Genomic DNA, 13141 nt, shown 5'->3' with positions numbered 1-13141 from the left:
TAGGTTCAGATGGGATATTAGAAAGAAGCTGTGGGCTCTGAGGCTGCTGAGGCCCTGGCCCACGCTGCCCACAGAAGCTGTGGCTGCCCCTGGATCCCTGGCAGTGCTCCAGGCCAGGCTGCTTGGGCCTTGGAGCAACCTGGGAGAGTGGAAGGTGTCCCTGCCCATGGCAGCAGGCTTGGAACAAGAGGATTGTTAAGGACCCTTCCAAGCCAAGGCGTTCTGTGATTCTGTGATCCCAGGGGTAGCTGAGCTTAATTTCAGATTAGAACCAGTTCAGCACTGCAAGTTTGCTTGTGTTCAATGAGACTACTGATGAGCCCAGATTCACAACTGGTGAGATTTACTAGAGGTCTGGCTGAGATCAATAAAATCTCACACAATCCAGATTCTGCATGATTTTTGTTTATTGAAGAAAGTGCAAAGCAGTTTCATGCTTGCCACTCACGAATGCAGTGACTATAGAGCATGACTATGTGTCTCAACAGATAGTGACATTCTATATGGCTTTAATTGTATATAAAAATAATACTATAGATGTAATATATTCTATATATGTTGTCTATGTATTAAATATATCTATTTTATGAAATTCGTTCCAGACATAAATGCACTGAGCCTTACTAAGTGTCACAATAGATAGTGACAACACTAAATATGTGCTATATTGTTATTGTTTGATTATAAGTAAAAATATTCATAGTACTGCATAACTGATCCATAATCATAAGTTAAAGTCTTCAAATATTTTTAATTATTATTGTAATGCTATACTAATTACATATTACTTACTTTTAATATTATTTTAGTCTATGATGTCTACTTTTGGGTTTTGTGTTTTAGTATTTTATATGATAACTAATGAACTATAAAATATGTAAACGTTACATGTAATTATCAAATAAATAAAAATCTAGATAGTTATATATAAAAGATTGCAGGTCAGCTCCAACACAGCTGGGACAATGCTGACCTAAAGATGTCCCTTCTGGAGACAAGGAGAGACGCAGTCCATTGTCTAATCCAGGGCTAGCAGAGCTAGTTTGTCCTCTCAGTCTTTTTTCCCTGTTTTTTTGTCTTTTTCTGCCCCACATTCCCACCTCCTTCATACTGTCATTTTTGGCCCTTCCCAAAGGGCTGGAACAACTGCATGTTACAGGTGGGGTTTGGTGACTTTGGCCATGCATGTAAGGCATGTGCTCTCCTCATTTCCATTCTTAGGAGTGGGATAGGTCGTATGCAAGTAGGGCTTCATGTGGATTTGGGTGACTGGTTTTGGAAATGAAATGATAGAAGGAGGTGGAAAAAACCCTCTGGTGGCCCTCCAGCTGCTGAGGCAGCAGGAGAGGCTGTGGGGCTTTTGTCAGAGTCTTTGCACATGCCCTCTTGTCCTTTAAGGACCAGATGTCTTCGTTCAATTGTTCCTGTAAAGGATTCTTCGAAGTGAGCGTTGCAGATCGAGGTAATTACTCATTATGTAGGAGTGGGCAAGTGGATTCATCCGCAGGTGATGATAGAGATTGAGTGAGTTAGCCATTTGGACATCCTGGGGCACAGTGATCACCTCAGGAAGCCTCTGGTTGGCCACAATGAAGTGGTTGAGGTGTCTCTCTATCAAACATGAGCGCAGGGTGCTGCTGATATCCAAAAGGCGCCTCACAAAATCTCTCCTGCGCCACTGTGACACAGGTAATGTGTTCAGCATGTGCATGACAATTGTCTTTGTGGTATAGGTGGAAAAGCCAAGACCCAGCTGAAGACGGGTGAAGAACTGCAGGCACCTGAGGTGTAAGCTGTCCGGGGGAGCCTGCCTGGCGATGTGCCTGAAGAACTTGATCTCTGCTACATCGTATGTCTCAGGCCACCATGTGCTTGGGGTGAGGGGCTCTCTAGACAGGCTGCTTACAAAGATGTCTGAGTCGCCTCGCTGCACCCCAAACAGCATCTCAATCCGGAAGCTTTCTGTGCCATTGGTCACCTTGAATCGGCAGGAGCGTGTGTAGGGCAGCAGCACTAAATGCCAGTTGTGTGACTGAGGCAAAGCTGGCCAGATTGCTCTCAGCAGTACGTAGAACCAGCGGGTTGTTTTCTCCACATCGAGGTAGGAGCCGGTGCAGAGGGTGTGAAGGAGGCTGGGATCCTGATTCCTCCTCAGCTCCTCCTCGGGGCGGTGGAGGAAGCACTGCATGTTCTCAGCCTGCTGCTCCCTCGTGCAGGTGCACTCCAGCTCCACGCGGACACGGAAGTTCCTCACCTGTCTCCGCCTTGCAGTGGACATCTCCAGGTGGAAGGAATGCCCTTGGGGAGGAGTCATGGGTAAAAGAAAACGATAAACAACATCGTCCTCACGGGGACTCCAACCCTCGAAGGCACTGCCAACCCCAATGGCTCGTTCCAGCATCGGGTAGAATCTGTTAGATAAGACACGTCCAGCGTAATTTATGAAATCGTCCATCAGGTTACTTGTCCACTCGCAGCCTGCCTGCAGGTCCTGTGCAGGCCACTGTATGCGCTCCATTACAATCCTTCCAATGTTATCATCAAATTCCTGGTCTTCGACTTCATTGGCATCATCATTGTTCAGCGCATTTGCAACAATATTCATGACTTGATTTCCAACATCGTCTTCTTCATTTGCTCCATGGTTTTGTCCTTCATTCTCCTCTCTCCTCAGGCTCCTTTCCCTCCAGATAAACCATACTGCCAAGAGGACCAGGAGCCCAGCAAATGCCCAGAGCTGCCAGTGCTGCAAGGCAGACACCAGCAGGTCTCCCCAGGCCCAGCCGCTCTGATTCAGGAGTCTCAGCTGCTCCAACTCCCGCTCCAGCCGAATCCTCTCCTCTTCTATGCGCTTTGCACGCAACTCCACGTGCAGACGCAGTGTCTCGTCATCCAAACCGTCTCCCACAGGCTGCGGGTACCGAATGAGGGTGTCCAAAGCAAGGACCAGGAATATCCAGGACTCCATGGTCTGCAGGAAGATGGAGAGAAGGCCTTGAGTGGGGCTGGGAGGGAGGCAGGTGGCAGTGGGGACAGCAGTGGCAGAAATCACAGGGATGTGGGGGCAGGAAGGAAAGGGCCCCAGAGAGCTGGCAGGAAGCAAGGCCTGTCCTGCTGCACCAGGAGCAGCAGCAGCAGCAGCAGCAGCAGCAGCGTGCCCTGCCCAAGGCTCCCCTGTGAGGGGCTGTCCCTGCATGCATGGGGAGAACCCACCCCCGGGTGCAGCATTTCTGCCCCAGCCCTTGTCCAGCCCAGCCTCCCTGCCACGTGTGCACTTACCGCTTGCCCGGGCTCTGCCGGGGCAGCGTTGCCTGCTGGGGCCTTTTTTAGCTGCCCCCATTGTGACATGTCCCCCGTGATGTCACAGGTGCCACAGCGCATCACAGCCAGGCCAGCCCCACTCTTTGTCCCCAGCCCAGCTCAGCCACTCCGAGTGGCCCTGGTGTACTGCTTAAGGCTGCCTTTGAGTAAATCTTCTTCAAAGAACTTCCTTTGGTCCTTCTTTTGTCTTTCTTATCAGCTGCCCTGCATTGGCAATCTCACAGATATCCATGGTGGAAGGCACCCTGGAGGATCATTGAGTTCAAGCCTTGACTCCACACTGGTAGAGCTACACTTAAATCTCGGAGTGGTCAAGGTTGGCAAAGACCCTGAAGATCACACAGTCCAACCCAAACCTAACACTGCCTACTCTACCAATCAGCGAGGCCCCCAAATGCCAAATCCACAGGACTTTTAAATCTTTCTGAGGGTGCTGACTCTGCCATTTCCCTGGGCACGGACTGTTCCTCAGCCAAGGCCATGTCAAATTCCTGAAAAAATGAAGGCTTAGCAGAATTATTAACAGTGTTTGGTTAGATACATTAAAGAAAAAGAAAAATAAGAAAAAACAAGAGGGTGAATGTTAGAAGGGGCCACAGAAAGGTGATTCGGGAAGTCCGCACCTTCCATGTACTTCAGCCAATGGGGGAAGAAAGAAAGTGATGCACCTGGGAAATTAGGACAAAAAGGAGGCTACATCCTCCAACAATTTGAGAGACCCCATAGGAAATGCCCCAATGCCTCTCCCCTGTTTTCCAGTAAAGGTTCAGGACTCCTCTGTGTCTTTTCCACACGTAAATCTCCAGAGTGCTGATTGTTTTCCCGCACAGGGAGACCCCCTAATCCTTGTGTGGCCACTCTCAAGCTCTTCTCTGGTTTCTAACATCTCCAGACCCCCGTGTCCTTGCTGCTGCAGCATCTGGCACGGCTCTCTGCTGGCCGCACAGCAGAGCTCCCTGCTCCAGCCGGCAGGGCCTCAGCGCCCGCCCTGTGCCCTCCCGCCCCAATGGCCGCGCCAGGTCCTGCTTGCTGCCCTGCTGGTGGCACTGCTGGCCCCCAGTGCTCTCCAGGGGCCTCTCTGGGGCACCTTCCTGCGGCCTCTCAGTCCCTGCGCCACGGCAGACCTGCCGAGGGGCTGTTTGCAAGGGCCTGCGGGGACAGCACCAGGGCCAGTGGCCTCCCACTGCCGCAGGGCGAGCTGAGGCCGCAGGTGTGGCAGAAGCTGTGGGCTCTGAGGCTGCTGAGGCCCTGGCCCACGCTGCCCACAGAAGCTGTGGCTGCCCCTGGATCCCTTGCAGTGCTCCAGGCCAGGCTGCTTGGGCCTTGGAGCAACCTGGGAGAGTGGAAGGTGTCCCTGCCCTTGGCAGCAGGCTTGGAACAAGGTGATTTTTAAGGTCCATTCCAACCTAACCCATCTGACAATTCCACGGTTCTGTGATCCAGGGGAGGGCAGCAGTGCTGAAGTCACTTCCTGTGATCATTGCTAGAGCAGCAGCTCACAGCAGATGAGGAGAGCAGAATAACCAGGAGCTCTGCTGCTCAGCACAGCCTTCACCATCAGCCCCTGCTGCTGCCTGCCCCTCCCTGCCAGAGCTCTGCTCTCCCTGGCTGGAATGTTCCTGCTGCTTGCTCTGGAATATCAACTCAGGCACCTTCCTGCTCTTCCTGCAGATGCTTCTGACTCATGCTGATCTCCCAAAGATTAGGGATTCCAGCTTTTGAAGTGCTCTGAAACATGTGTTATAAAAGAAAATAAATTAATTCAAGCAAGATTGGTCCGAGCCCTATCAAGACAGAAATCAGACAGAGGCAGGAGGAATGTCCTTTTTTTCCATGGCTCCCTCTGACCCATGGGCTGGAGGAGGAAGTGGGCAGATATTCTTAACAGAGACATTACATCACCATTTTTTTTGTCTTCGCCATCTGTATGAACTGTAAGACGAAGTGGAGCCAAGTGTAATTATTCCTGAAGAAATTAAGGCATGAGCACATGCACAGCATCAAAGTGGAGATTCCAATACAGGAATCTTCCCAATTTGGCTTCTCTCTGGGCCAAATGAAGATCTGTCCCTCCTTCCTACCACCTCCACCTCCTCCCTATAAACCTGCAGCTACCTGTAAAGCTCTCAGGACACCTGGCCATGCCCAGGAGCATGTGTGCACTCACTGAGATTGGTGTGACTTAAAACCAGCAGCACTGGGAAATAGATCTCCTTGAGGGACACTCCTTTTCTTGGGCATCTGAAACAGCAGCCTCAGCCTTACCATTTGATGAAGTAGATATTTCTCCTGTGAACAAGTTATTCTAAACTGGAAAGGAACAGCATAAAAAGGTAATAAAACCTGTCTATCTTCAAATTGGACTTGATCCCAAGCACTGTAGGAAATGGGATCACCAGTGGGATGAGGATCCTGTTCCATATGAAGCCCTCACCAGGTTTTTGCCTGTTTCTTTGTGGTTTGCCCAGGTCACCCCACAATTACCCTTAGAGGTTTTCCTCGGCTGCTGAAAAGAGGAGCACAGAAATGGGTAAGAGGCTGCACTGCAGCATTCTTGGAGTGTTCAGGTTCACCTGGATCCCAGACAAGACACCAGCCTGTCTGCCTGTCCCACCCCACTGCCTGACTCTCCCAGAAGAGGATCTTTAAGCCCAGGAGCAGAATTGGAGACATTCATCCCATGGAAAGGCTTTGACATCTCTACGTGGAGGAATTTGCTCAGTAAGAAGCATTGCAGACCACAGGTGTGGGTTTGCCATATTGCAACACCCTGACTTCTGGAGCATGCTGAAAATGCAAGGTTTTGTTTTTGTTTTTTTTTTAAATCAGAGGCTACAGATTTCAGTTGTAGATAAATAAGAGACCACCAGCTTAGGATTGTCTATTAATCTTCCATTTATTACATTTTTTTCTATTAACTTTCTATTAGTTTTTTTATATTTGTTTTTCCGTAAACTTCTACTAGTTTTTCTGTTTGGATTTTCTGTTTCATTTCCTCTGCTATTTCTTCATCATCCTGCATGATAATCAGTTTAGATGAACAGACAGTTCTGGCCTCTTCCCATTCCTTACACGGGATTGTTTTGCTTTTCATTAACTTGTTTCTCTCTTTTTGTTCTGGAAACCATACCCTGTCTGCAAAGAGGAAGAGAAGGCAAGTACAGCATTTTGACCCTCAAATTTCTGTCCAGTTTTCCACTGCTGAGATGTCTGGACCTTGTCTTCACACCAGCTGCTTTTCCTACTGCTCAGCTCTGCAGCAGCCAGACTTTGTGGCAACATCCCAGATCCAGCATTCCCCACCAACCAGGAGAACGAGGCCATCCTATTCTGAGAACAGGCAGACAATTATTTGAAGCACAGGAGGAAAAGGGGTGAGAAAACTTCACTAGTGACAGCCTGTTTCACAAGCATTAATAAGTCTTGTTTTTAAACAGGCAATTACTGCAGGAAAGTTCACAGCTGGCTGGAAAAATCCCTCAAATATAGTTTCCTTTGACTTTCCCTTTTGCAACAGTTGGGACTCAGTCTGAAATTCAAATTAACTTTCATACCCAGCCTACAATTCCATTTTGTGCCCCAAAGCAAAATTTCCTGCATAATTGTGTGTATTTAGGTCACTTCTCCATTGTTCGCTTCTGCAAAGAAAATTGCTGATTTGCCAGTGGACAAAATTCCTAATACAGTTTTCAAAAGCACTTTTGCAATTAGAGATGGTGCTCCTAAATGAGACTGGAACGTAGGCATGGATTTACTTGGGTAATGTCTTGAGACTTTTCATGTCTGTTTTTGACAGCAGTGACTCCATTTAAACACAGACTGTATTTGACATTTATACAGAGCTGAGCTTGTTTGCCAAACTTTATTAAGAGAAGTATTTATCCTGCTTTCATACTTTGATCAAATATTAGCCATAAGTATGCAACATGTGTAAATATTAATCTAACTAATTAACATTTAATCTAGACAAATAACACATATTTTGCTGTTCTAAGGTTCTTTTCACTGCAAATTTTTCCCTACACTTAATACTGAGTGAAGTTCTTTTGTTTCTAAATTTCTGCCTTGAGAAGTACTGGGCTGGTATCTCCTGTCTGTGTCTGACTGTACAACACCGGCCACATGTATGGGCAGATCCACATAAACATTTTAACTCATCCAGGTATCAAATTAAAATATTCTGAGCTGCCTGCAGTGAAGAAGAAAGCTCTCCTGGAGGCTCAGTTAATTGGCTGAGACCAAGGATCTATGCAAAGCGATGCTGTATCTCTATATCTTGCAATGAACTAAGGAGCATGACTCAAAATTTATATTTTTTTTACATCTTAGAAACTCATGCCTTGTGGCTTCATAAATATTTTTTGTGAATGTGTTCCAGAACAGGTCCAAACATCAAGCAAAGGGCCCCACCAGGGCTGCACTTCAGGGCAATGACACCAAAGGCTGGGTGGTGGAAAGCCAAAAGCTGATGCTGCATGTATATTTCTAGGCATTAATTAAAAAATCAAATCAAATCACTGCCACCCCACCCCCTCCAGACACGTGCTAGGGACAACAAAGCATGGCAGATCTACCTCAGGATGCTGGGAGAGAGGGGAAAAAAAATCAGGTCAAAGCACACAATATACAAATCCTTGGGATGCCGTAGGGCACAGCATGCAACGACCTCAGACTGTTTTGAAAATCGATTACAGAAGGCCTTCAGCTGAATGGAGTCAATGACCCTCTCCCTGCACGGAAACAGAAAACAGCCACATCTTCTCTGAGCTCACAGGGATGAGGGTTCCTAGCCCAAAATTGTCATGGTGGCAAGGAAAAGGGGACAGCAATGGAAACAGCCCCTCCCAGCTACTCTTCCTCAGACCAGGAGAGGATAACATGGGCTTTCTCTTCATAAAGATCTGATTGCCATGAGATCAAAACAGATGAACCCCAGTTTTCCTCCTCCCCTTCGGAAAAGCATCACCAGCTGTGCTGGGGGTCAGGATGTAATAGACAAAGAACGTGTGTAATTCAGGAACTACAACTGCCTAATGAAATATATGTCAAAAGAGACAGCTGGCCTGGAGGCTTGGGCTGCCCTGTGCCTTTGTCTTAGTGTTTTCTGTGGCTGCAAGCACAGGAGAATTGGGACTGGTGAAATGGGCTGAGTTTTAGCTGGTATGTCCAATTGCCAGTGTCTCCTTTTTAGCACTTACAGGAGTTGTAACTCCTGCTCAGCTAAGCTGCTCTGCTCAGACAGGGAAAGTCGTGAGCAACAGGAGTGATGAGGTTTGGTCTCAGTGAGAAAAACATTGAGACACAGGAGAGAACCACTGGAGAGAACAGAATGGTGATTTGAGTAGCAAAGAAGTGGCAACTCCAAGACTCTTGATGCCCCCAACAGACATAGAAAAATGAGTTTGATTGTGTTGCTGGTGGGCAGAGATTCTGCTGCTGATAATTGTTCCCATCATCCTCATTAGAGCAGAACTGGTAAAGTTTTTGGTTCAGTGACATACATTGCATCTGCTCTCTCCATGAGTGCTGCACCTCGAATCCTGGGGTCAGTTTTGGGCTCCTCATGACAAGAAAGACATTGAGGGGCTGGAGTTTGTCTGGGGAAGGGCCACAGAGCTGGGGAAGGGTCTGGAGAACAAGTCTGCTGAGGAGCAGCTGAGGGAGCTGGAGGAGCTGATATTGGGGAAGAGGAGGCTCAGGGGGGACTTTCTCGCTCTCCAGAACTCCAGAACTCACAGGAGGGTGCAGCCAAGTGAGGCTCAGCCTCTGCTCCCAGGGAGCAAGGGACAGGAGAAGAGGAAATGGCCTCAACTTGTGCCAGGACTGGTTTAAAATGGGTATTAGGGAAAAATTTCACTGAAGGTTTGTCTAGCACTGGCACAGGCTGCCCAGGGAAGAGGTGGAGACACCAACACCAGGGGTGTTCAAAAGATGTGTGAATGTGGCACTTGGGGACATGGGTTAGTGGTGGCCTTGGCAGTGCTGGGTTAATAGTTGGACTTGATGATCTTAGAAGTCTTTTCCAGGATAAACAATTCTATGATCCAATAAATTGGGAATCAGGTTGGAGAGCATTACTTCCACAAACCTTGTAAACTGGAGCGCAGGGATTACATGACTTAAAAACATACACTTTTCAAATACTGAGAACATGATACAGCAGCACCAGCTCACCAGACTAAGCACATTTTCCAGGAAATGGTGCAAAAAATTTTTGAAGTCATGCACTACTAAAAAAAAAAGAGGGTCAGAAGTAGCTCCATTAATTTTCTTTGCCTCAGCTAATGCAGACTGTGCAACTGTGCCTTGTTTCTGTTTCTTGTCTCAGAAAAACCCCCATAGCAGCAGCAGCAGAGGAAATGAATTGTGAGTTCTGTGCCACAAAAACATATGAAGAGGCTTACTCCTGAGCACGCAAGGAGCTGCCTGGCTTCAGCTGGGAGTGGATGTTCAGCACATGCTGCTGGGCTCTGCCAGGGCAGGATCCACCCAGTGGGAATAGACGCAAAATCCACATGTGGCCAGATGGGCTGAGACAAGGTGTTCACAGCATGGCATGAGTTACCTGCTTGTAGGAAGAGTTTGGCTTTTTGGCAGCACTTCAAACCCTTCTAGAGGGTTCAGCCTGGAGCAAAACAGGCTCAGGGGGGATCTTATCACTCTCCACAGCTGCCTGAGGGAGGGTGCAGCCAGGTGGGGTTGTGTAGAATGAAACACATTATTCCTAGTATGAGAATACGTAGGAAATGCGGAGAAGATGCAAGAGGGAACAAAATTCCCAACACTGAGGGGATTTTCTGACTTTTTCAGAATAGTCTGGCAGCTTCAGGCTAAAAAGAGATGGACAAGGAAGAAAAATCAAAGGGATCAGGTGCATGGGAGAGGTGGCAGAAGGAATGTGCTTCATTGCAGAGCAAGAGGCAGCTACAGGATGAGACCCAACTGATCCCTGGGCATAGGGAATATAAAATCAGGCTAAAGGCTACGGTCTATCTAGAAACCAGGTGATAAGGTGAGCACAGCCCCTTCTAAAGTGCTAATATGAAAGCTCTGTTATCAGCTATCAGATAATAAAAGCTGGGCTGTGGCCTGGGGCAGGTTCATTCTGGCACTGAACTCATGCCCATGCTGAGGTTTTTGGATGGAGGTAAAAACTGAGATGCTCAGCTTAACATCTGAAACATGTTATTATTTTCTGATATTATTTTCACTAAAAGCCTTCTAAATCAGCCTTCTGCTTTGTTTTTTTTCTCCCTGAAACTGATTCTTGACATCCCACCAGTCTCCAGTTCTTTACTGGGAGTTAACAACAACCAGCTGTGGGGGTGACTTCACGTACTTTCCTATTCCAATTGTATATACACAGTCTTCTCAGACAGCTGTAGGTGAGAATTAAAATCCCCCAAATAAACAAAACATTGCAACAACAGCAAATACAAAGATCCAACACCACTCTGAAGTGCACACTTCAAGATACTCACAACATGAAGTAAAACATTCCCAGGTTTAAGACTCATTTAAGTTGATTGTGTCACTTTGTATTCTTCAGGTTAGACTCCTACTGTATCCATGAGCACCAGAAGAATAAATTACTCTTCTAAAAGAATACTTCAAAAGGCTTCTGGCATTTTGGAAAAGGCAATTTGGATAAGCAGGAAATGCAGGGGGAAAAAAAAGCACAGCTCAAAAGACTTGGAGGACAGGCTTGTCCAAGTATCTTATTCCTCACGTCTGGATCTTGGCCTAAAGAGTCCACAGGTTATTTGAAAAACAGACCAGAAAATGTTTTGTTTCCTTAAAAACCTTTTAAAAAGTGCTTTACTGCATGCCTGTAACATACCCTGAATTATTTTGTTACCTTCTTACAGTGCATGGGTCAGAATTCAAATTTCAGAGGAAGGCCAGTGTTCTCACAGAGTCACACTTGGTGTTCAAGAGCCACACAAGCTCTGATGTTCTGTTCAGAGTTAGAGGGAAGAGCCACGATGCAGCTTCAGCAAGATGATTCTTCCTAAAGAGAATCAGCAGGACACTGGACAGTGTCACAAACAATTCTACTGCGAAGGAGCAGAGGTAAAGACAAGAAAACACAGAGCTAATTGTATTTTCTTTGCATCTGCTCTACTGTACAAATAAACTCTCTGTTTCAAATGTCTGTTCAGCAAACCCCTAATTCCAGACAAGTCTAAGTTGTAGGTCACCAAGTTTTTAGTCCTGTTTAATAGGATTAAAAACTTCTAGCAAGCATTTTCTTCAAGTAGAGCATGTACCCCAAAAAAAGCTGCTCATTGGGATAAGAGAATAAATCTCTCCCACAGCTGTGGCTACGTAGGACCTTTGAAAGGCTGCAGATAATTTTAAGCTCTCCCACTTTCAGTAAAAACACTGTAAAGTTTGCATCAAAATTGGTACATACAAATTAAATTCATCAATGTAGGCATTCTCATTATATTGATGAACTTCCAGCCCTGCAAATGAGAGACAAGCACCATGTTCATCCAAGTCTCTCCTGTGCATGTGTATTTGCAGGGATAATTGTCTTAGTTATTTCTATCACAGAATCATGAATGTTGGAAAAGACCTCTGAGATCATCGAGTCAGACCTACAGTAAATGTAAATTCTTCTTTCTATTCTTTGCTAAATTCACTTCTGTTCTTTCAGAACTTCATATTGGAATAATCTCCTATAACCTTAAAAATTGCTGAGAACTAAAATTGGAAGGAGTTAAGTGATTTAACCAGGCTTCAGAGCTCACCCTCTTTTAAATTAGCTCAGATAAACACACCCTCATGAAATTTAGCCACAATGAACATCTGCAGTTGGCTTAATATTTCTATCTACACAGCTCAGATAGCATTCAAATTTATTATTACATGTCAGGATTAAAAAAAAAAACCATTTAGATGAACAATGATATTCAGAGGTATATTATTCTTTGGCTTTGAGGAAAATACACCAAAATGCAAATTTTCAGTTAGATGGGATAAAACAGTCTGAGGTGGAAAACAAAGGGATATATTTTGGCTACCATGTCTGCTCCATTAATGTGAACCAAGGCTAATAGTCAACCTTATCATAGCAATTCCATTTTTTTAATCCATATAAAATGTTCTTTTATTTTGCTAGACAATTCAGTGGTTCTGAGTTTTCATCCTTAAAGGGATGGGGCTCAATCTTTAAGACCATTTAAAAGACAAGTTTGCTCCAGGTCTCAGGTGATAGCAGAACCCCCTCCTGCCCCCTCCCCAGGTTTAATTTATTTAGCCCGTGTCAGAATCCTTCCAGCTCTGTCTATAAAGCTTTCCATGGAAGATAAATGTGAGCTGGTTACACACAGGCTCATTTTTGCGTCAAACCATAAAGGCTAAAACCATATTTATTTTAGCCTTTAGCATCCTTAAATTCTTCAAAATCACATTACAAAGGTCTAGCTTTTATTTCACAGTACTGAATCTGAATCAGGGCAAGAGATACAAATGTATTTTGCTCCTGTGTGATGTGGTATTCCAGAAGTTGGGCATCCTAATCCATCCCTCATCCTCTTGAGAATCCCAGACCAGGAGGCCTCTAGGGAATGCTGGGGCTGGAGCCAAGCACATGCAGCTTTATCTTGGAATTCCAACATGAAAGGGAAAAAACAGCAAAAAGGGGCGAGTTTTATAATTGTGACTAAAAATGATCACGATAAGCCCTCAGTATTTCATTTTAATCTAACTCCCTTGAGCCAGACAACTGAAGGAGGCCTGGAAAGTTTGTACATGAGGGACAATAAAAGAGATGTGAGGACTGTTTGTGTAGCATTGCACTCAAATACACACA

General features: G+C 45.9%; 1 protein-coding gene across 1 annotated transcript; it reads right to left on the bottom strand.

Moving 5' to 3' along the window:
- Nucleotides 1–389: 389 nt before the first annotated feature.
- LOC146435837 (inositol 1,4,5-trisphosphate receptor-interacting protein-like 1) lies at nucleotides 390–3789 on the bottom strand. The gene is made up of 2 exons (XM_085061104.1): nucleotides 3280–3789; nucleotides 390–2971 (listed from the first exon to the last, which is right to left on the bottom strand). The coding sequence occupies exons 1-2, from the start codon at nucleotides 3379–3381 to the stop codon at nucleotides 1415–1417; spliced, it is 1659 nt and encodes a 552-aa protein (XP_084917230.1). The 5' UTR covers nucleotides 3382–3789; the 3' UTR covers nucleotides 390–1414.
- Nucleotides 3790–13141: the final 9352 nt, after the last annotated feature.

This window comes from Lichenostomus cassidix, chromosome 5, assembly GCF_008360975.1.
Source record: "Lichenostomus cassidix isolate B80296 chromosome 5, HeHo_3.0, whole genome shotgun sequence".
Classification (NCBI taxonomy): Eukaryota; Metazoa; Chordata; class Aves; order Passeriformes; family Meliphagidae; genus Lichenostomus; species Lichenostomus cassidix.
Note: the sequence above shows the minus strand (reverse complement) of the source record. Positions and strands in the feature narration are given on the sequence as shown.

What these genes read in the sequence shown, in the direction of transcription:
- LOC146435837 (XM_085061104.1), bottom strand. Translation starts at nt 3,381, where the DNA reads ATGCGCTGTGGCACCTGTGACATCACGGGGGACATGTCACAATGGGGG. An exon ending in CGGCAGAGCCCGGGCAAGCG is followed by an intron (nt 2,972 to 3,279) that starts GTAAGTGCACAC and finishes ATCTTCCTGCAG; the next exon opens with ACCATGGAGTCCTGGATATT.